Raw genomic sequence first — 24,896 nt, 5'->3', positions numbered from 1 at the left:
ACTAGGCCGTATGTAACCTTTCTCTGCTAGCTCATCCAACTGCTTCTTTAATTCCTCCATCTCCTTCGGCCTCATACGGTAAGGTGGTTTAGAAATCGGCCCTGTTCCCGGCTTCAGATCAATGGAAAAGTCCACTTCTCTTTTCGGTGGTAACCCTGGAATGTCCTCCGGAAATACATTCTCGAACTCCCTCACCACTGGAATCTCAGACACCTTAGGGGTCTCCGACTCACTATCCCACATCTGGCATAAGATTAACTGATCCCCTATCCTCAGACTCGACTTTAGGTTGTTAACAGATATGAATTTGACTCTTGGCTTGACCACATACCCCTTATAAGACACCCTAGTTCCCTTAGGTCCCCTCAAAGAGATTTTCTTCTGATAGCAGTCGATAAAAGCTTTGTATTTCCCTAACCAGTCCATCCCCAGAATCACCTCAAAACCCCCCAAGGGAAACTCTATAAGGTCACAGTGAAACACAACCTCTCCGATCTGGATTGGTACCCCAGTGTAGACTTTATCACAAGACACCGACTCCCAGAAGGTACAACTACCGAATCGACAATTCTATCATATGACTTAAGGCTTAAGACTCGGCATGTTCCGCAGATATAAAAGAATGTGTAGCTCCGGAATCAAACAACACAAAGGTGGGTTTAGAGTTAACAGGAAATGTACCAGTCACCACATGAGCGTCATTCATAGCTGCCTCCTTGCCCATGGAAAAGAGCTTGCCGCTGGACTTAGCCCCACTCTGACTTGAAGAAGCTGTTCCTGTCTGTTTGTTCCCTTCATTTGCAGTCTTCTGAAAGTTGGTGCTCCCACTCTGCTGACTCTGCTGGTTACGGTTCGGTAGTTGTTGTAGCTTCCTTGGTAATCGTTACTAGCTCCGGACCTTGCACCTCCCCATAGCCGACATAGGTGTGCGATAATCGTTATACCTGCACCCCACCGAACGTGAGCCATCGAACCGGACATAGGTGCCCTGTATCCACAGATCGATTCGCCCCGGATGATCGGCATTCAAATCTCTTGTGTCTGTCTTTCCACAGCCAAAACAAGTAATCCCCGAGCTACCTCCTCATTTGGTGCCCTGGCCGCCTCCACTCGAGCTCTCATACCCCCTGGGGCACCGTTAGTGGAGTACCCGCCATATCTGCCCGAACTCGCTTCTTTGCCCCGAAGATATCGCTTGTGGTCTCCAGCTTCCTTTTCTCGGCCTTGCCTTTCTTATCGCCTTGATCCGTTCCGAGAGTCTTTCAGCAGCACCAGCCCTCAAGTAAATGTCCTGAACTGTAGTGGGTGGAGCTGCTGTGAGCCTCTTCTTGATGTCCATAGTGAGTCCCCGCTAAAACTTCATAGCCAGCATAGCCTCATTCTGCCCAAACTCATCAATGTATGAGGATAACTGCCGAAATTTCCGATGATAAGCCTCCACGGTCATATCTTCTGTCATCTTGAAGGTGTCAAACTCCTCCCGTAGTTTGGCTTTTTGGAACTCGGGCATAAACTCATTCTTCAAAAGCTCTTGAAATTCCAACCAAGATACATGTCCCGTCTCAAGATCCCTAGCAACCTCTCGTATCTCCACCTTGTTCTGGTCCACGGTCACCGGCCGTGGCCCTAAGATAGTGGGCAGCTTGATCCACCTGCAGCTCTTCCGGACATGCTAACAGTTCAAACAGATTGGTGAATTCTCTACACCATTCCCCCAGCAACTGTGGTTCCCCACTCTAGTGAATATTGTGGGGTTATGCCTTGCCACAATGGTACTCATCTTTCCCGGATCCAATCGTTTGGCCTTTAGGGCCTCATTCTCAGCTCGGAGCCTATCCAACTCCGCTTGGATGTCATTAGCAGCGGTATCCCTTCTCGGAGGCATGTCTATAAAAATTAAGAGAGTTAGTGATGTTCCCTGCAACACTAGAATTACTTAGTCAATCCTAATCATCTCCTACCCTACATATCTAGCTAACATGGTTCAGGGATCACATAACCGCATATCACTAGACATAACATCCATCTTAAAATCTTAAGCATCATATATATAAATATCTTACTTCATTATTATGCCAATTCTTGCCTCCGAATCACAATTAAACACATGTATACTTATACTAACAGTATATCACCTTGCCTAATTCTCACATCATGGAATAGTTTTTCATGTTCAATATCACACAACTTTCCTACTCTACCCTTTTCTCTCGTATGATCTCAAGGTACCGGGTCAAACCGAGAGGGCCAATGGTTCGGTGTGAGGGGGCCCCTAACTCATCCCTTGCCTTTAGTGTGCTCCTAACAGTTCTATCCCGGGGTTCATTTTATTTGACTCTTCCTACATTCATTAGATTCATTGGTTTAGGCCTGAGGATCGTTCGCTCTGATACCACTTTGTAACACCCCCATTTATTTAAGGGCCTGAACTAGGACTCCTCAGATAAATGATGGTGTTACCATCTCGAAACCCGAGGCAAGTAGATAACAAAGGAAAGAAACACAAGACTTTATTATAATGTTTATAGTGAAATTACAACTGAAATTAAAACAAAGTCTCCAAATACGACTAAAAGATAAGTCTGATAAAACTACTAAAAAGACTAAGGTGGGCTAGGCACTAAGTCAGTCATCCAAGCTCTCTTCCCGGCCAGCTCCCATCAGTCTCTGAATACTTGTCAATCTGCTCCCCAATAATTGGATCATCACAGGCGTACACGAATACACGGGGTCAGCCACGAAGCTGAGTAGGTAATACAATAAACAGTAACATAAAACACATGCTCCTCCATCACCACCACCGCCATCACAACTCATAACCCGGACAACCCAGCCATACCGATCCCCGGTAGACTATAAATATCGACCGTAGCCGATCGCCACTCTTGTTGAGGACACCAGGGCAAGTCCTGCAGAACCCGCCTGGGCCTTATCACAACGTCATCATCACCACCTCCACCAACTCCAATGTAATAATATAATAAAACAGTTCAACAATAGTACTTAACGGAATGAAATCAGAAATTCATATTATAACATGTAAATCACCGATTTAGTCAATCCAGTCACATAATACTATATCAAGTCAAGTGTATTCCCCTACCTCAAATAGCGGTGATAAGCTAACTGCAGATCAGAAGTACTCCACCCGAAACTCGCCACCTAAACATATATATAACATAATTAATTCACTTAACTATTCCCGTTCCCATAATCAAGAGTTACTATTAGTAGAAACTTTCCCAATTTAGAAGTTACTAAAAATATAAGTTACCCAAAATTGAAAGTTTCCTAAAATGGGAAGTTTCCATAATAACAATTACCAAAAATAGCAGGTTACTAAAAATAGTAACCTTCCCGAAATAAAATCCCGACTTAAAAACTTAAATATAATATTCCGTCACCGCTACTTAATATTAACTTAATAATTACACTAATAATGTAAATAATAGAAATATACATATTCCCGACTTATTAAAATAAAACCCGTAACAAAAATAACCCAAAAACAACACACAACCCGACACACGCACACCCCCCTTTTCAACCCGTCACAACTCACCCCTCAACCACCAATCCTCACCGCCGACCACCAGGCTCGACACAGTGTCCTGGCCTGGTCCCCTCCCACCACCACCAACGTGGTCGACCCACGCCGGTGGTCAGAACCACCACCACCAAACACCCCCGTTTACACCCACCGCCACCAATACCCACAAAAAACCCCCTTTTAACCCGCCCGCCACCACGACACAACCCCTCCCGCTTACCAACCACCACCCCCGACACCACCGTAGAAAGGTGACCCGACACACGTGGCACCACCGATTCGACCTCCCCGAGTCCACGGTGGTGCCACCCCTTTACCCTATGTCCGAAATGCAACCAAAAACACCCAACCAACCCCGACACCTAAACACCACCACTGCAACCACCCACAAAGAACGACAACCACCCTACCTACCACCACCGACTCGACTCACCACCAGTAACATGTTCCACACCCCGACGACCACCACAATGGACCCTACACAACGCACAACTCGGATCAATTTATCGTGACAAAAAGAAAAACAGAGAACCTTACCTATGACGGCCGTCGCCGACCCGTGCTTTTCCGGCCAAGAAGACAGCCACCCACGTCCCACTAACAACGGCTTCCCTGGACTCACGGCAGACCCTACTCCCTCCACACTCACCAGCGTGCGCTCGTTGGCCGTGTAGAAGGCTTGAAACGTGGAAGGAAAAGGGGTTGATGTTGGTGATGTGAAAATGACGGTAGGGAGGGGGAATAGGGTTTTATAGTTGTATTAGGGTTTGATTTAGGGTTTTGGTGAGGTAAAATGGTAAATGGGTAAGTGGGTAAATGGGCTATGACACCTTGACCCAAAAATGCCACTCAACTATAAACCCGACTCATCTTGCGATATGAATTAATCATTTACTTTTACGCTTTTACCATTACCATAAAACATGATTTAATTACCTTTACGCTACCATTAAATAATAAAATCTCGCTCCGTCGATAATAAAATATGTGGTATTTCAAATATGGAGTAGGTCTGTAATTGTTTCCTTTATTGTTCTTCATGTTGCTTTTGCTCTTCATGTTGCCTTTTTCATAGTCTTTTGGTCCACTAGATGTTCCGAGTTTGTAGCTCTTATCTTCTTCCAGCCTGATAAAAGCAAGGGTTTTGGCCTGGACATCTTTGAAGGTATGGCAGGGATACTTAGTGACCTCGTTGTACAAGTCACTATGAGGTAGCAACCCCTGTCTGAATGCCTCCACTGTTGTTCCAACGTCACACCTGGGAATATAGACTTTTTCTTTGTTGAATCTTGCAAGGAATGTCCTGAGAGTTTCATCAGGATTCTGTGTAATCCTGTAAAGATCACTGGATTGCTTCTCTAACTCCCTGCTACTCGCAAACTGCTGGTTGAAGTTGTTGATCAGATTAGCAAAAGAATGGATGCTCCCAGTTGGCAAGTTGATGCACCACTGTAAGGCAGGGTCGGTTAGGGTTGTTCCAAATCCCTTACACATGCAAACTTGTCTGAACTCGCTGGGAATGGATGTGTAACACCCCCATACTCCAAGTGCCTTACCAGGACCACTCAGGTATAAGGATGCCACCATCTCGGTTACCCGAGGCATGATAATCATAAGACAATGAAGAAACATACTTTATTAAATAAGTTTAAGTGATTCCATTACAAAACCAACTGTAAGCAAAATACAACTGTTCTCAAACTATAAACCAACTGAAAGGAACTGTCCTAACAAACACAATGGAAGACTAAACACTCGATATGTGATGACTCCATCCCCCCCTAGATCCCACGCGTATCCAAGATATACCGCAAGCAATCGCTCACCACCCCGAATGGATCACCACATTTTTAAAACATTTAAACGGGTCAAGATTAATCACACAATTAACATACATGTCACAATAAGATAAGCAGACAGCTTAATGTCACACACATACACAACCAACCCAACTCCAAACATCTCCATCATCGATCGCCCACTTTGGACTAGCCCGCCAGTGGGGGACCGCAGCCGTCCCACACCTAAGCTCCGCTCATCATACCGAGCGATAACCCCTGTCCATTAATGTGCACATCCCCTTCCGTGGCGGGTTCCACGAAGGGCGAAACTAGGGCGTGAAGCCACTCCCGCAAGTGACCCCACTCACCCGAGAACGCATCTCGAGAACCAATCAACAACAATCACAACCACAATCACAATACAATTATTATATCAAACATCCAATTACAACACATCACCAATATCCTATTATGGGACTAATACTGAGTAGGAAATCCTACCTGGAAAGCAACACAATCATCGACGATCTAGCAAAATTGCCTCAAAACCTCTCCTTTACAAATCCTTCTCCTATCACATAATCACATAATCACAATCTAACCATAACAAATCATAAAAACCCCAAATCCCAAAATTAGGGTTTAACCAAATCAAAGGAAAGACAATAAAAAGGGTACATAGATCTTACCCTCGACGCAAGGAACTCAACGGTATAAACAACGACAAGAATCGACCGTCTCGAACTCCGGAATTGCTAAGAATGTGATTAAGAAGATGAACTTGTTTGCTTTCTCTCTTAAACAGAAATTTAGGTTTTGGAAAAGTGATTTGGAAACAATGACGGAAGTGTTTTATACTTTAATCGCATTATTAACAAAACCCGACAAAACAGCCTCAGAAACCGGCTACTCGATCGAGTAGCTAAGGTACTCGATCGAGTACCCCCTTACTCGATCGAGTACCCTAGTTACTCGATCGAGTACCCAACAGTCGAAACTATTTTATTTCGCAAAACTCCCTTACTCGACGAGTAAGACCTACTCGATAGAGTACCCCAAGACTCATAAATACGGAGTATTACGGTCTTCCCTCCTTAAAAAGAACTTCGTCCCCGAAGTTCAACCCATACATGAAAACAAACATACTAACTCGATCAAGACACAAAAACGTGACTAAGAACTCAAAACAAAACTCCAACCCAAACATGAACTCGTAACACCAACTCCACTAACTATTCCTACCTCCACAACATGGCTCACGATATCGTATCCACTCCATTATATCTCTCTCAACACTAACTCCATACACTACCAAAATACTCATAACATCAAACGGAATGTTACATTCTACCACCCTTAAAAGGAACTTCGTCCTCGAAGTTTACTCGGACTCATAACACCATCCTCCAATCACAACACTATATAAAATATTCTCACACTTCGAAGCATCACACTACTACAAGCACGGCCATGGCCTTTTATAAGTATCATCCACAAAACAAATCCCTCCTTTACGCGACGCTAACACTCCACTTCCAATTATATTACAACATGCACCACCATGAAACTCTCTTTTATCGCATCCTACTCCTCTTAAGACAAATGTTACGTCCTCGTAACTCACTAATACTAAATCCTAGCTATATAGTGTCATTATCCTCATCACCACCGCATGTCAAAGATAACCACTTATAATCTAAACACTCGCCATGCATATATCCAAGGCTCTCTTACTTAAACATTCCTCATACCTCAACTCATTCGTCACACCACCTAACCTATACCTCAGAATCGTTATCTTAACCCAAAACTTCCACTTTTCCACATTACCGCAACATGACATACCTCTCTATATAAAGCACCTATCTCCCAAACGCATAACTCACGATCCACACTCGTTACGTACACTCACACTGGATCCTCCAGTTCTTTCCTTCATTACCGCAAGACTCATACATAACCTAATATGACACTAATTCCCCCAACACCCTACACTCACTGTCCCAACAAAAGATTATGAACCACCTGCAGCTTTCAGATCATTACCACACATGATCTACGGACCACTTGTCATTACCATGTCTACTAAAGCCTTATCTAGAACAAGATCAAAATTATCAGAATAACCTCTCACAACCGTGTCCCATCAATAGAACATCACTATACCATGACAACAACGAAAACATATACGAGTCTATTTCATATCATACTATACCCTCATTCCCAACGTAACTTGGTAAAGAAAACATCAATAAACAAGACAACTGTCTTTCTGCAGAAACTGAAACTCGCAGGGAGCAACATCAAACAAAACAACAAACTATGAATAACTGGTATGCACTTTCGAAACTCGAATCATAATCATCCTGCCTATTCCACCACAACCGGTGACGGCATCACAACACCGCCACCAACAGCCACACCGTAGTGCGAAAATACCCGCATCACAACATTATGTACCGTGCCCGGATCACCACCCGAGGCACCACAACCACACCGATAGACATCACAATCGCATACGATTCCCATAAACACCGATCGAGCATAACTTCTCGACAAGAAAACTTACTCAAATCCACTTTATTAAATCACCACGCAACATATTATATGGATAAACAGATAAACATCTCATGAACATCATCTCTACCATTTCACGGAATACACATGTGTTATTAATACACATAAAATTATAACTAGCCATGTCAAATGAATCAAATTATTACCTTTTTGGATATTATTCAATTAAATTACCGTGTCCAACCTATATATTACAGAACATTCATAAAACAACTTTATAATTATCACACCATACCACTTCTTGTGAGGTCAGAACCTCACACAAACATTTACACATATCATAGACCCGTAATCACAACCAACTAGTCAATCCTGATCATGTAAGTTACCATTCAACATAGGTTACCTGTCGCCCGAGCTTAACTCGTATACACCTCATAACATATTCTCCCTTTCGCATATCCATCAACCTCTGCCAAATGTAGCCACACCATTAATGCTCAACTACTAACAACCGCCTCATATAACCACATCTTATACTCTTTCATAACTGTACTTATCAACCTGGTCTCTGCAAAATCAACCTCTTTAGAATTTTTACCTTTCTAATATACCATTACCCTTAACCACTAGTCACAAACCATAACACTACCGCTGTCCGGGCATCAAACCTCTTACACTCATCTCTAAACATCACGATTTGTTTCCTATCTTTGGTTGACATCCCAAATAACGAACATCCAATCCATTAACAAAATTACCTCAACATTCTTCCCAATACTATCCTTAATTGTATCATCATCTAACTCTCCACCAAAAATCTCGTATCGTGCAAATACTCCACCAACTTCATACTCCCTTAATTCCTCGAAACTCATGATTAATCATGTTGTCCTGAAACTTCTGTATAACTATTAACTTACTTACCCTTGATAGTATCATACATCTCGACGATTCCTTACTTTATGTCACATAACTCCGGTGAACTTTTTCTCAACTTACTTTTATCCTTCTTTTCTCGTTATACTCAAAAATACCATTAATAGCTCAGCTCCTTATTACTTCTATCTAACTCTTTAGTGCTCCGATTATCTTTTCATTGCTCCAAAACTCAAATCCCATTATTTCATATCGATATCATCTCACTCTTTCTTACCATAACTATTATCTTATTATGCCATTAATCACCCTTGCCTCTAGTTTATCCATAAAATCAACGTTCACTGTTCTAACAATTGCATCTCCTTTGTACCTCTCTAGAAATCAGAATTCCTTTTGTACCATTAATTGCCCAAGGAAATTACACAGTAGTTTCATCTCTTAATAAACCAAATCTCCCAAATCCACCTCGCGACATGTCTTCACAAAGTTCACTATATACTACTCTTCTCAACTCCTTTAAAACGCACTTTCACTACATATATCCTTACTCAACTCTATTTCTAACCATCTCCCTCCATAATTCTTTACACATCTCAAGCTGCCACTATCCGTATCCTTACTTTTCAATCTTTTTATTCTCACGTTCATTATACTCACATCATCCCTTGCCCATATTCTCTTACTTTTACATTACTCAACACACAATCATATCACTCATCCCGTCTCGCAAAATGTGCTCTATGCCTCAATAAACTATACCAATCTTCCCTTTTCTTTTTCCACCATCTATCATAATCACATATAACTTATGTCCTCCCCACCGAACTCATATTCATCATAAGTGCCACTCTTTACATCATAAGATTGGGTAACTTACGCTTCAGGACCAACACATACGTAAAACAATGCATAAAGAAGTAATACAACACCTTTGGATTAAACGTAATATGCAACGAATGTCAAAAAAAAGATAAACATATGACCCGAAACACGCATATGACCTGCACAGACCCCACTCGATCGAGTACCAGAACTTACTCGATCGAGTTGAGGCTACTCGATCGAGTGCCCAACATGCTCGATCGAGTGCCCCGACTCCAGAACCCAAACAGACCTTCTGATCTCTGACTTACTCGACCGAGTAGCCAGGCTACTCGATCGAGTGACCCCATACTCGATCGAGTGCCCGAGGTACTCGATCGAGTGCCCAAAAACACGATTCTGGTCAAAATAACGACAACACTCGATCGAATCATGTAGACTCGTGAATACTACCCGCATGTTATCTCCCATTCCCCCAACGTACTATGCATTCATTATTATTTCAACATTATGATTAACTATGCATTCAAATCTGCGCGACTCCTCATACAATCAACATAATAATCTACTTCGTGTTATCATGTGCCACATTATAAACAACCATCATGCTTTTCATCCAATTTGTTATACAAAACACATATCATTGAACCTCTATTCTTCATGTTACTACTTACCAAAAGCCAAACATTACCATCTATCATGCTCATATAACATTCAACTTTCAATCATGTATCACCCGCATATTTTTAATTTTCATAACTTTTCATGACACAAACCACACCCATACACCACAAATCCTATTTCCATGTTGCTAATACTACAAATCCACTTCATCACATAAACACTTCCATAATCAAGAAATTCATATCCTTACGAAATTGCCACTTCATCTTTTCCAATCAATTCATCTAGTTCAATCACATACTTCAGCTAACAAGCGCATATGATACGATAGTAGACAATTATACGAACTTAATATATAGCTTTACGCAAACAAAACTATGAAAACAAATCTTATCACACCCCCTATCCACATGTTATTAGGATTGCCTCATTATAAATCATTCATCCTACACATCATTATTCATCACATATAAACTATTTCCTTTTTCCACCACATCATTCGTCATTCTCACATACTTTTCCAACTATTCCAATCAACATGGTAAACCAAGTATCATCCAACATGCTTTCAACCAACAGCATAAAAAATCACCCTTATACATGCCACACATCACCATATTGTTACACAATTCACAAAATAAACACATAGCGATCCCGACTCATATCCCATGGTGACCGGTTCAAAATCGTAGGGCGAGTTCGCGACTTTAGGACGTCTCCCAAGCCTTTGCATTAGCTCCTACAACCTTTACCCCGGGTTCATTTTAATTGACTCCCTAGATTATTTAGATTCATTGGTTACAGGTTTCAGGATCGTCGCTCTGATACCATTTGTAACACCCCCATTCTCCAAGTGCCTTACCAGGACCACTCAGGTATAAGGATGCCACCATCTCGGTTACCCGAGGCATGATAATCATAAGACAATGAAGAAACATACTTTATTAAATAAGTTTAAGTGATTACATTAAAAAACCAACTGTAAGCAAAATACAACTATTCTCAAACTATAAACCAACTGAAAGGAACTGTCCTAACAAACACAGCGGAAGACTAAAGACTCTGATATGTGATGACTCCATCCCCAGCTAGATCCCACGCGTATCCAAGATATACCGCAAGCAATCGCGCTCACCACCCCGAATGGATCACCACAGTTTTTAAAACATTTAAACGGGGTTAGTACTAATCACACAATTAACATACATGTCACAATAAGATAAGCAGACAGCTTAACTGTCACACATACACAACCAACCCAACTCCAAACATCTCCATCACTGACTGTCCACTGGACCAGCCCTGCCAGTGGGGGACCGCAGCCGTTCCCACCTAAGCTCCGCTCATCATACCGAGCGATAACCCTGTCCATTAATGTGCACATCCCCTTCCGTGGCGGGTTCCACGAAGGGCGAAACTAGGGCGTGAAGCCACTCCCGCAAGTGACCCCACTCAGCCGAGAACGCATCTCGAGGACCAATCAACAACAATCACAACCACAATCACAATACAATTATTATATCAAACATCCAATTACAACATATCACCAATATCCCATTATGGGACTAATACCGAGTAGAAATCCTACCGGAAAGCAACACAATCATCGACGATCGAGCAAAATTTGTCTCAAAACCTCTCCTTTACAAATCCTTCTCCTATCACATAATCACATAATCACAATCTAACCATAACAAATCATAAAAACCCCCAATGCCAAAATTAGGGTTTAACCAAATCAAAGGAAAGACAATAAAAAGGGTACATAGATCTTACCCTCGACGCAAGGAACTCAACGGTATAAACAACGACAAGAACTCGACCGTCTCGGACTCGGAATTGCTAAGAATGCGATTAAGAAGATGAACTTGTTTGCTTTCTCTCTTAAACAGAAATTTAGGTTTTGGAAAAGTGATTTGGAAACAATGACGGAAGTGTTTTATACTTTAATCGCATTATTAACAAAACCCGACAAAACAGCCCCCGTAAACCGGTTACTCGATCGAGTAGCTAAGGTACTCGATCGAGTGCCCCCTTACTCGATCGAGTACCCTAGTTACTCGATCGAGTACCCAACAGGTCAGAAACTATTTTATTTCGCAAAACTCCCTTACTCGACAGAGTAAGGCCTACTCGATAGAGTACCCCAAGACTCATAAATACGGAGTATTACAGGATGCTGCTAACATTTTTTTGTTTGTAAAGGGCCACATGATTTTGCGGATCTGTAGTCCATCATAGATTTTTATAGACGGGCCCACAAATTTTTTGGGCAAGTCCACCTTTGCTATTTCGTCTATGAAAGGTGAATCAGCATAACTGTTGATATGTGCATTTTGTATAGTCTTTTTTGCCTATTTTAGCACGTATTTCAATGTACTTTCGTAGTGTTTATATTGCATTTTGCCCCCGAATTGGCTACTTTGGTTCGTTTTGTCCGTTTTGTAGAAATGAACGCGAAAGTAGTGGAATCGTACCATTTTTGTCCTTTTTGCATGCATTTTGAGGAGGCGTTATTTTTCAGAGCGAGACCTCGCATTGGGATGTGTGAAGAAATGGTTTACGAGGCAGTCGGTCACGAGTTTGAGCTGATTTGAAGGAAGAATACTCGATCGAGCTGTTTAACCACTCGATCAAGTGGTTTCTATAGCTAAGAATGGTCGATCGAGTAATATTTTACTCGATCAAGAAGTGCTGGAAATTGAGGTTACTCGATCGAGTAACAATTTTACTCGATCGAGTAGATATTTTGAAGAAATGCTCGATCGAGTGGTTTCAGACTACTCGATCGAGTGGTTTTGGCTGGCGTGGGCTTTAATTAGCCCGTGAACCACTACAAAATGAATTAAAACAGGCGACTGATTTTGGTGACTGAAATCAGTCGCCAAAATCAATTTGGCGACTGAAATCAGTCGCCAAACGTCAGTCGCGGACCTTAGTCGCCTTTTCTAGCTTTGGCGACTAAAGTCGGTCGCCAAATTTGGCGACTGAAAAATCACTCGCCAAATGCCAAAAATGGCGATTGATTGGTTAGTCGCCAAATTGCCGACTGATTCAAGGTAGTCGCGAAATTCGCGACTGAATTGCAGTCGCCAAATGCCAATTCAGTCGCCTTTTTTGGGTGACGTAGCCAGTTTGGCTGAGGTAATTTGGCGACTGATTTGGTATTTGGCGAGTGCAATTCAATCGCCATTTTGGCGACTACCTTGAATCAGTCGCCAAATTGGCGACTGAATTTCAGTCGCCAAATCTCAATTCAGTCGCCAAAGCCACTGTATGTTTTGGTGGTTTTTTTCGTTTTCATTGCTAACCAAATATTTACAACCTGCATACAAACCGATGTTCCACAACACCATACATCCCAAATTTCAACACACACAACACCATACACTTCAACCCAACACCTCCCATTTTCTCAAACTTCATTTCATATATTAAAAATGAAAGTTTTACAAGCTAAGGTATTCTAATGTTCAAGTCGAAAGTTCAAGTTTTACAAGCTTACGTGCTAAAATCATCTTACTTGGAAGCCAACACCGGCTCCACTCCCCCCATGTGGACCATGCGGATCATTTGGATCGTAGTTGGGTCTAGGTCCGGGGTTACAACCTTGCCACCAAGTCTCAAACATTTCCATTCTTTCCTTCATTTGGCGGAATTCTTTATCACGTTTGGCAAGTTCTTCATCACGTTTGGCATCACGTTCATCACGGTCTCTTATTTGACTTTGAAGTTGACTAATAATTCCCGGTTGATACTTGTTGCTGGGAATTGTTGAAGTCGATCTTCTACGCGTTTTCTCATAGAAAGCCGGTGTTGAACTTCCGGTACCATACACGTGCCCTTTCTTGAAGGCATCCACCAACTCATACCATATGTCATTGTCCGGTCTTTCTGGATTGGCGGCTTTTTCTCGTTCAAATGCTTCCTACAATATTAAACAAATGGTTGTAAGTTAATATGGTAACCACCTTATATACGACATTTTAAAAGAGAATAAATTAACAAAAATTAAGTGTTACGGAAAACTTACATATAATTGCTTGTCTTTTGGCTTAGTCCAAGTTCTAACCCCTTTGTGGTCAACTCTGGAATGCGTGTCGAAAAGCTTGATTTCACCGTCGCAATCAATTTGTGACTTCTTCTTTCCTCTCTGAATGAAAAAAAAAACATACATGTTATAAAATCAACAAAAAATCTAACATAAAATAAACATGTTGCATTGAAAACAAAAAAAAAGTGTGACATAATAGACAAAGTACTTACACCCAACATACGATTCCAGAACGATCGTGAACCCGCGTAATGAGTAGGCTCGTTCACGGCGTCTTCCTTTCCTCCTCTTTTGTTGAGGGATGCTTGCTTGGACTTCTTCTGAAAAGCTTCACTTTTGGTATGCATTATTAAGCCTTCATACTTGTCACCTGCATTTACACATATGAAATCATAACTAATAAGTTACTGATATTATTTATAATATAAGAGAGTATAAGCTAATTAATACAAATAACAAAACAAGTTAATTAAATACCTTTCATGTGGTCTGGTTCCTTTGGGCGCCTAACTACCTTCCAAATCACGTTCCGATATCGTCGAGTACCGACGTCATTGTACCTGATACGGACATTCTGTTCTTGAGACGGTGACCAAGCAAATGATAACTACAAAAAAAAGCGACAAAGTTTCATATTAGTATAAAATAAAAGTATAACCTTGGTTCTTAAAAAATTTATCAAAATTAATTATTTGGTTTCTAAAACAAAGAATTACGGAAAATATATACCCGAAAGTTATTGAACCACGCCTCTCTTTGTGCATGAGAAGCTTGTGTCCACGATGTAGGAATTGGACCCACGAAATTAGTCTTCGTGCTTTTCGTGACACCTCGTATCACGCAATCGTCCATAAACCTGCATTTATTTTGAATATGTAAAATTACCAAAAAAAAAAAAAAGATATAAAAATAGTAGACTAATAAAGAATAAAACTTACCATAATCCCGTCGGCTCAAGAATCATCCGATGATCCGAAGTGTACCGTATCGGCACCCGTGCTGGCTCGTCGGTAGCGTCAGTCTCCTCACCGTCACCGCCTGTCTGCATCGGATCCTCCTGCACAAACTCCTCCTCCTGCTCCGGACGCGTACTCTGTCCTCCTCCTGAGCCGCCTCCACGCTTCCTACCTCGACCTGCTCCAGCCATCTGCAGTAATACAAATAAAAATTAACACAAATAATGATAAATGAAAATTATACAGACTTCTAAATTTTAATAATTTACTATTGAGGAATACAAAATTATACCAATTTAATCATCTTCATCTTCAAACCCCTCGTCCTCATCCCCATCCTCTTCCTCATCCTCATCATCGTCATCATCATCATCATAATCATCTTCATCTCCAAACCCCTCGTCCTTCCTCCTTTTCTCCTCCTCCCTTCTCCTCCTCACCTCATCTACCCCCCTCCTCTCCTCCTCTTCTTCCCTTCTCTCCTCCTCCTCCTCCTCCGCTTCATCCTCCCCCGGCAGTCTCTCTTCCACATCATAATATTCTTCCTCTTTCATGTCTTCACCATCTTTATTCTCATGCTCATAGTTGATTTCATCAGGTGGAGACAAAAGCGTTTCATTTGAAACGTTTTCTTCTTGGAAAAAAGTTGTATCAACTTGTGACCGTGCCTTTGTCTTAAAGATTGCACACCACGCATTTTGATTTCTATCATTTGTTGTGCTTGGATAAGTAGCAAAATACACTTGATGAGCCTGATGTGCAAGTATAAATGGATCATACTTAGAGTATGTTCTAGTACGATTCACTTCTACAAGCTTGTATTGTTCATGTACTCTCATTCCAGCCACAGAATTATCCTTCCAGTCAACCTTGAATAAGACAGTTTTATAAGCTCGGTCACGTCCACTATAACTAATTTCAAAGATATCTTCAACTATACCATAGTATTCGTTGTCATCAAGAGAAGAAATAGTAACCCCCCAATTGCACCTAGCCTTACCTTTACCGTGGTTGAATGTTTGAAAATTAAACCCATTAACCGAGTATCGATTCCACGTTCTTACCATTTTTGAAGGACCAAAAGCCTAACTTCTTATCAAATCATCTTGAATATTCAACTCAATTACATGTTTCTGAAACCATGATGGAAATTGGTCCTCATGTTTGTCCCAAACATCATCCTTACTTATATTAGGATTCCTCTGAATGAAGTCATTAACAAACTGTGTTTCGTATGGCTCCAAGAGGTCACAATTAGATAGCACGTAAAGGTGGGCACGATTATACTCCTTATCATCCAAATATCTTGTTTGCCCCTTTGATGAACACCCTTCATCATCTTGAGTTTGAAAAAATTCGGGTAAACTTCCGTCTACTTCATCCGGTTTCTCAACATTCAAGTTTTTTGCTTTGGTTTCTATATGTTTTTCAAAGTAAAGAGAACAAAAGTTTGCATTCTCTTCCGTTAAATAAGCATTGCATATAGAACCTTCCACCCTAGCTTTATTACCAATTTTTTTCTTCAAATGATTAAGAAACCTATAAAAGTTAATGATGAATTTTATTAATAATAAAGTTAACATATAATAAATAGATTAGTTATTATTATTAATTTTAATTTAAAAGTAGCTAGATGATCTTAATTACCTTTCAAATGGATACATCCACCTATATTGGACGGGTTCCCCAACTTTGGCTTCATATGGCAAATGAACCGGTAGATGCTCCATGGAGTTAAAAAATGCTGGAGGAAAGATCATTTCAAGCTTACACAATATCTGTGGTATTTTCTCTTCTAGACGAATCATGTCATCAACACATATTGAAGAGGCACATAAATCTCGGAAGAATTGACTAATCTCAACAACTGCATTCCAAACGTTTGTCGGCACGAGGTGTTTCAAAGCAACGGGTAATAATCGTTCCATGAATACATGACAATCATGACTTTTCAAGCCTTGCAACTTCAGCTTCTTAAGATCAACACATCGACTAAAATCTGATGCATACCCATCAGGAAACTTCAAATTTTGTAACCACTCATACAATACTTTTCTCTTAGCTTTGTCGAGAGTGAAAATGGATGTTGGCTTAGACCCGTCGCCGCGAATGTGTAATTTGGGACGATGACAAAATTTTTGCAAATCTTTTCTAGAAGCAATGCTATCACATTTTTCACCTTCTACATCCATGATCATGTCAATTAGTTGCTCAAAGAAATTCTTTTCTATGTGCATTACATCCAAATTATGTCTTATCAACATTGTCTTCCAATAAGGAAGGTCCCAAAGAATGCTTCTTTTAAACCAACCGTTTTTCTGCTTTTTCAATTCTTTAAATTCTTCCTCGGTACCATTAATAGGGGATGGTAAATCACATACCGTCTTCCATATATCATCCCCAGACACTCGTTTCGGAGGGGCATCAAGCACCTCTTTACCTTTTGTGAAAGCTTTCTTGTTCTTCCTATGTGGATTTCCCTCTCGTAAGAAGCATCTATGACAATCAAACCAGCTTATTTTCTTGCTATTGGGAAGCCAAAATGCTTTACTTTCCTCCATGCAACAAGGACATGCTTTTTGTCCTTGTGTAGACCACCCAGATAGCATACCATAGGCGGGAAAATCATTTATTGTCCACAAAAGGGAAGCTTTAAGTTGAAAATTTTGTTTTTTAGACACATCATAAGTTTCCACCCCAACTTCCCACAAATATTTCAACTCCTCCACCAATGGTTGTAAATAAACATCCAAATTACGTTTCGGGCTTTTTGGTCCGGGAACAATAAGTGACAAGATGATAAATGGTCTTTTCATACATAACCAAGGTGGTAAATTGTATGGTGTGACCATAACGGGCCAACAAGAATACTTCCTCCCAAAATTACCGAAAGGATCAAATCCATCCGTACACAAGCCAAGTCGTACATTGCGGGGTTCCTTGGCAAACTCAGGATACATCTGATAAAATCGTTTCCATTCTTCCCCATCACTAGGATGACTCATCTTCCCCGGAGCACGTTTGTTTTCTTTGTGCCATCTCATTTGTTCGGCAATGTTTTTGGTGGCATAGATTCTTTGAAGTCTTGGTGCGAGAGGAAAGTAAAACAATTGGTTACATGCTATTGGTTTCTTACTCTTTTTGGCCCTCTTACTACCGTTGCCTTTTTTCAACACCAAAACTGTATCTCCTTCACTTGTCTCATATCTATCCGCCCCACAATCTTTACATTTGTCAAGCAAAGCATCATCTTTCCAAAATAGCATACATCCTTCAGAACATGCATCAATCTTTTCATGCGATGAATCAAGACCTTTAACTACTTTTTTGGCAAAAGATAGAAACTTCGGGTCATGATATTATCATCGGGGAAAGATTCCTCAAGTAACGAGGCAATGCCATCAACAGCAACAAATGGCATATTGAACTCACATTTCAAGGTAATTAGCCTAGAAGCGGCTTGTAACAATGTCATTCTGCTTCCTTCATACAAGGGTTTTTCTGAGGCTTTTAACATGTCAAGAAAGGCTTTTGCTTGTGGGTGTGGCGGTTGTTCTTCAGAAATAGTTGTATGGTCATCACTATTAAAAATAGTGGAATCCATAGCATCAACAACCATCTCTCTATATGGGTTCTCATCATTTTGTATTTGTTGGGTGTGAGTTTGTTCATGAATTGGAGAATATGCTTCTCCATGTGAAATCCAATTGTAATAATTTGGCTTAAACCCGTTTATAATGAGATGTTCTTCTACTACAATGTAAAGCTGGTATTTCAGGTTTTTGCATTTGGCACAAGGGCACCTAAGTTTTTTGTCTACCAAGTCATATTCATCTTGTTGTTTAGCAAATTCAATAAACTCGCTAACACCCTTTATAAATCTAGCGGTAGGACGTCTTTTCTTATTGGAATGGTCTAATCTTCCTTCGTACATCCATGAACGTTCCAATCTCTTCATTTTAATCTAAAGAAGACCCCAAAGTAATTTAAACATTTTTAAAAAATAACAATAATATTACATACAAAATTTAAACATTATACTCGATATTATACAATAAACATATGAAAACAATATATAAATATTGTCAATAAGTAATCCATCTTCGAATGGGGTCCTTATCACTCCAACCTAAACCCGTCAATGTACGTTTCAAGTCACTAGCAAACACACTTGTAATTTATTAATGAGGAAAAAATTGGCAAAGCAATTCCCTTGGTTCTCCAAATACACATATACATGTATTCGGAGAACATTAAAGGGATCGCCACCAAACTCATTCCTCATTAATAAATCACAAGTACGTGTTTACTACCTAAATGACTTGAAACGTACAAAGACAGTCCCAAAATGGGGACTATTCAAGAATTACTCCTAATGAGTAATTCTTGAACGGGTACTAAGTCAACATCAAATCAAACAACAACACAATCAAGTACTAAATTAATTAAGTCAATCAATAGCCCAATTCAACCGCATAATAAAGGCTTCTATCCTAAAGTCCGTAACATAATTTGAACTAAAATTTGTAAATTTAAAAGGTAACTGGTAAGAGGAGGTTACCTAATCATGTAAAAGCAAAAATGAAAAGAAAACAAGAAGCAACAAGCTACACAGACGGTGGTGCCTAGCAACAGCGGTGACAACCCCGAAAAGAGAAAAGAAAAACAAAAATAACAAGGTTATTCTACCTCAATTCATGAATTATCAAACTAAATTTATCAAAATCAAGTCCTAAAGAAGGTTCTACTTAGCTAATAGCTAATTTCTCTTAATCCAAAAGACGGTTCCACTTAGCTAATTCCATTAATGCAAAAGACGGTTTCACTTAGCTTAATATTAATAATAATAAGACGGTTTAATTAGTAATAATAATAATAATAATAATAATAATAATAATAATAATAATAATAATAATAATAATAATAATAATAATAATAATAATAATAATAATAATAATAATAATAATAATAATAATAGTAATAATAATAATAATAATAATAATACTAATACTAATACTAATACTAATAATAATACTGATACTAATAATAATAATAATGAGACGGTTTCACCAAGGCCCACCGCACACCCACGGACCACCGCCACCCACGGACCACCGCCACCCATGACCCACCGCCACCCACGGCCGACCAAACCCCCACCCATAACCCTAAACCTAAACACAAACCCCCTTAATCATTCCCTTTTAAATCAAACACAAATTAAACTAAATCTAACTACAAAATAATCTAACATACTAACTACAAATAAATCTAACAAACTAACCACAAATTAATCAAACTAACTACAAATTAATCTAACAAATTAAACTAATTAAACTGAAATTAAACAAAAAAAAAAACTAACCTAATTAACGAGAGTGATGGAGGCAATGAGAACGGTGGCCACGGTGGTGGAAGTGGTGGTGTGGTTGTTGTCGGTTCGTCGTCTTATCGGCTGTCGTTGCTTCCTCTTTTTTTGTTTTTTTTTTGTTTCGAAAGAGTAAAGCAGGAGAGAGGAATCTCCGTTTTTCTATAAAGAAATTTGGCGACCGACAAGCCATTTGGCGACTGAAATTCAGTCGCCAATTTGGCGACTACCTTGAAATCAGTCGCCAAATCTGATTATCGGTCGCCAAATTAGATTCCCCTTTTTAAAAAAATCAGTCGCCAAATTAGCGACTGATTTCAGTCGCTAATTTGTTAATCAGTCGCCAATTTGGCGACTACCAATATCAGTCGCCAATTTTCGGTCGCCTGTTTTAGTTTTTCTTGTAGTGAACTTATTTTAGTCTTTGGACTTAGCATATTTTCTATTTAAACGTACATTAGGTAGGTCATTAGTAGATATTCTATTCATTATCCAAGTTTTGTCTATCATTCAATCTTTCACTCTCAAGACTGCGTTACTTTTCTCCTTCACTGTAACTTTGTTTTCGGGGTTACTTAGCTCGGATCTGTTTGTTCTTTACTCCGGATTCTCGCGATTGTAATGTCTTTCTCCTTTCTTAATATTAATCTCTCTTTCATTTATTTTAATTGTTTGTTTTGTTCCTTTTACTTTGCGCCCTAATTACTTTTATGCAATTTAATTATCGTTTCCTTATGATTATTGTTAGTTCATTCATCGTTATTAGTTTTGACAATATTAATAGCATGAGTAGCTAATTTGTTTCATTTTAGGATTAGGGAATCTGCGGTAGAAATGTGACGATGTAGTAAACAGGTTGGATGAATTAATTGTGAGATTATGTCCCCATAGCAATATAACTGTATTCACCGACTTAGTTGAGTGCACGCTTCTGAGTCACCCTTTTAATCTGGTTAAATTTATTCCTGGATCAGAAGATTGGACTAAATAGACCTGCTATGAATAGTAGACTACCCTGACGAGGACGGAAGTTAAGTTAGTGGGAGTCTAGGGTAGAAAGTGGACCGGAAGGACCTTTCCATATCTGTCTCGCAGTAATTCATCATAGTTGTTTACAGTTGAGTCACTGGACTACCGTAGTGAACCGAAATCCTGACATGTCCCCTCTTTATTGATAGTTTATCACCCTTTTTCTGCCTTTACTGCTCTTTCTTTATCTCTCTTCCTTTAAACATTTTTAGTTTAGAAATCAAATTATAAACACCCCCCATTTGTGACCAAATTGACGGACTCTTACAGATATCATGCCTCCCTGAGGAGATCGACCTGACTTCCCTAGCTATATAGTTAGTTTAGTTAGTTATTTTTTATAGGTATACGACAGCTGTGTCAAATTTTTGCGCCGTTGCCATGGAGGCAATTGCCCCATCTGTCTTTGTTTCATTTATTTTATCCGTCTCTTGGAATTTTTATTCCTTGAGGCAGTTCTTATTTATTTTCTTTCAGTGTTGTGTATGCCCATATCAGATAGGTTTGAGTTAGTTTCAGCTAATTCTGAGCCAAAAAGTCTGTTCAGGCATAGACTCCGTCTGCAAAGAGAATCACGAAAGGAAGACTTGAGTACTTTCGAACCAGAGCTTCAACATTTCCTTTTTACAGAAAATCCATTTTTTGAAGAAGATACTTCCAGTTCTATAAGCTAACCAGTAAAGATGCCGAACATTGCTAGTCATTCGGAGCCTAAAGCATCATCAATTCCAAAGGGTTTCAATCTCCAGACTGAGGATGGGAATACATTTGACATCCGACCTTCCTATATCAATCTGGTGGAGAGAAATCTCTTTAGAGGTGTGGCAGGTGAAGACCCGAGGAAGCATATGGAGGTCTTTCCGGACTACTATTCTACTATCCCCGCCACAAAGGGGGTAACTCAAGACAAGATTAAGGTGGTTCTATTTCCTTTTTCTTTGACTGACTCAGCCAGGGAGTGGCTGGCTGATTTGGACCGTACGGCCATGGGGGTCAGAGACTGAGAGACCCTTGCTCTTGCTTTTTATAAGAGTTATTTCCCTCCACAACGCACCAATCAGGTGAGGGCAAAGATCACAAGTTTCAAGTAGGCACCTGATGAGACTTTTTATGAAGCATGGTCCCGTTTCAAGAAGTTGGTGAGGTCTCTTCCTCACCATGGTTTTGATCTTTGGTTTCTGTCCAACCAGTTCTACAATGGGTTGTACGATGATCACAGAGCCATACTTGATGCATCATCTAACAGTATATTCCAAGAGAACATTGATGATGATAAGGGATGGGCCCTTATTGAAGAGATGGCGAACCACTGTGCTGAGTATGGAAACCCGAGGGATGGTATTGGAACAGTTCATGCAGTCGATAAACAAGTTGTGGCTCAGCTGGAAGCCATGAATGCTAGATTTGATAAGTTGGAGTTTCATTCTACTGGGGAGCCTCAGACGGTCCATTTGCTTACTAGAGGGGAGACTGTCACATGTGAGAGGTGTGAGAGCAACGACGGTCACACTACTGTTGGCTGTCTTACAGAGAAGGAACAGGTCCTTGCCTTTCAACAATACAGGCAAGGAGGGGGTTTCTACTATAACAACCAAGGGGTAGTCCATCCCAATTAGAGGTGGACAAGTCAAAATGTGCTCAATCTTACCCCTCCTCCGCAGCACCAGTAGCCGTATGTCCCTCCACATAAGACTCAACAAGGTTTTCAGAAGCCTCCTTCCTTTCCTACACCTAATCAAGGTGCATCATCTTCTGGTGGAGTAAGTGAGCTCGGTGAGTTGAAGACGATGTTGCAGTCTTTAACAAAGCAGTGGCAGTTGAGTGATCAACAAAAAGATGCATCTATCAAGGCACTTGAATCTCAAGTTGCCCAGTTAGCCGGGAACCAGTCCACAAGGAAACCGGGTCATTTACCGTCACAAGCTGATAAAAATCCACATGAGACGGTAAATTTAATTAATTTGAGGAGCGGTCGTTCATATGAGGGACCAGACATGTTGAAATCAGACCCGAGGAAGGAAATTATTGCCGATGAACAATGTTCTGGTGAAGAAAAGGAGCTGACGACAAAGAAAGTACTCGATCGACTGATTACAGGGGGTCGATCGAGTCATTTTGCTGAAGAAAGGACTCGATCGAGTAAAATTTCTACTCGATCGAGTGAACAGGAAAAAGAACTTACTCGATCGGGTGAAATTTTTGGTCGATCGAGTGATTTTGTTGAAGAAACAGCTCGATCGAATGGTATTTCTGGTCGATCGAGTAGTGCAGATAAAGAACAACTCGATCGAGAGCCTGCTAGTGCTCGATCGAGTGAAAAATCGTCTGAAAGACCTCGTTCGAGAGGAAAGAAGCGTCCGAAGGATTTAGAGCTTGATCCGGCTGACACGTTGGAAGAGAGGAACAAGGGACTCGAGATACCCATCACGGTGCCCTTCCCGAGGTGTTTGCAAAGTACTAAGGCTAATCAACAATTCCGCAAATTTGCCGAACTCCTGAAAGGCTTGCAAGTCACTGTGCCATTCCCCGAACTGCTGACACAGGTACCCTCTTACCTTAAATTAATGAAAGAAATTTTATCGCGTTAGAGGCACATTAATGATCATGAGACGGTAGCTTTGACCGAGGTAGGGGCAGCCGTAGTTCAGAATAAGTTACCTCCCAAACAGTCAGACCCGGGTAGTTTTTCGATTCCGTGTCATATTGGTACTCATTTGATTGATAACGCGTTATGCGATCTTGGCGCTAGCGTGAGTGTCTTACCGCTGTCTCTGGCTAATAGACTTGGTTTGACCAAGTTTAATTGCACAAATATGACAGTTCAGATGGCCGACCGTAGTAGATCACGGACGCTAGGTGTCATAGAAGATATACTTGTTAAGATCGGGAGATTCTTTATTCCCGTTGACTTCGTTGTACTTGACATCCTCGAAGATGCCCATACCCCTATTATTTTAGGGAGGCCATTTTTATTCACTGCTCGTGCAGTAATAGACGTCGGGGGAAAGACATTGACTTTTCAGGTTAGGGACGAGGAATTGATATTCCATCAGTCTAAGTTCCGAAGGGCTCCCATGCAAGCTTAGCCTTGCAATGCTCTCTTTTCTATTGACCCTCCCATTGACACTTCAAACGAGGATTTGGAATATTATGCTGCTATTGTGACCCCTCCGCCTCAGGTTGAGAGCAAAAAGGAGGAAAGTTCGTCTGTTTTCCTTGCTGCAGGTACAGATGAAAATAATGTAGGGGTTGTGAAAGGGTATTGTGCAATTAATGGCAGTCAAAGTGGGAGTGACGATGTCAAAGCCGGTGT

At 40.5% G+C, this 24,896-nt stretch overlaps 1 protein-coding gene across 1 annotated transcript; it reads right to left on the bottom strand.

Annotated features, from left to right (window-relative positions):
- Positions 1-1,351: 1,351 nt before the first annotated feature.
- On the bottom strand, positions 1,352-15,541 carry LOC141641106 (uncharacterized). Its single transcript, XM_074449783.1, has 6 exons — positions 15,479-15,541; positions 15,169-15,377; positions 14,960-15,086; positions 14,745-14,837; positions 14,249-14,329; positions 1,352-1,672 (listed from the first exon to the last, which is right to left on the bottom strand). Exons 1-6 carry the CDS (start codon positions 15,539-15,541, stop codon positions 1,352-1,354), a joined length of 894 nt encoding a protein of 297 aa, XP_074305884.1.
- Positions 15,542-24,896: the final 9,355 nt, after the last annotated feature.

The sequence above is a fragment of the Silene latifolia genome, chromosome 2, assembly GCF_048544455.1.
Source record: "Silene latifolia isolate original U9 population chromosome 2, ASM4854445v1, whole genome shotgun sequence".
Classification (NCBI taxonomy): Eukaryota; Viridiplantae; Streptophyta; class Magnoliopsida; order Caryophyllales; family Caryophyllaceae; genus Silene; species Silene latifolia.
This window is presented reverse-complemented; position numbering and strand designations above follow the sequence as displayed.

What these genes read in the sequence shown, in the direction of transcription:
- LOC141641106 (XM_074449783.1), bottom strand. Translation starts at nt 15,541, where the DNA reads ATGAGGATGAGGAAGAGGATGGGGATGAGGACGAGGGGTTTGAAGATG. An exon ending in CTTGAGCCGACGGGATTATG is followed by an intron (nt 15,087 to 15,168) that starts GTAAGTTTTATT and finishes AAATAAATGCAG; the next exon opens with GTTTATGGACGATTGCGTGA. An exon ending in CGTGGTTCAATAACTTTCGG is followed by an intron (nt 14,838 to 14,959) that starts GTATATATTTTC and finishes TTTTTTTTGTAG; the next exon opens with TTATCATTTGCTTGGTCACC.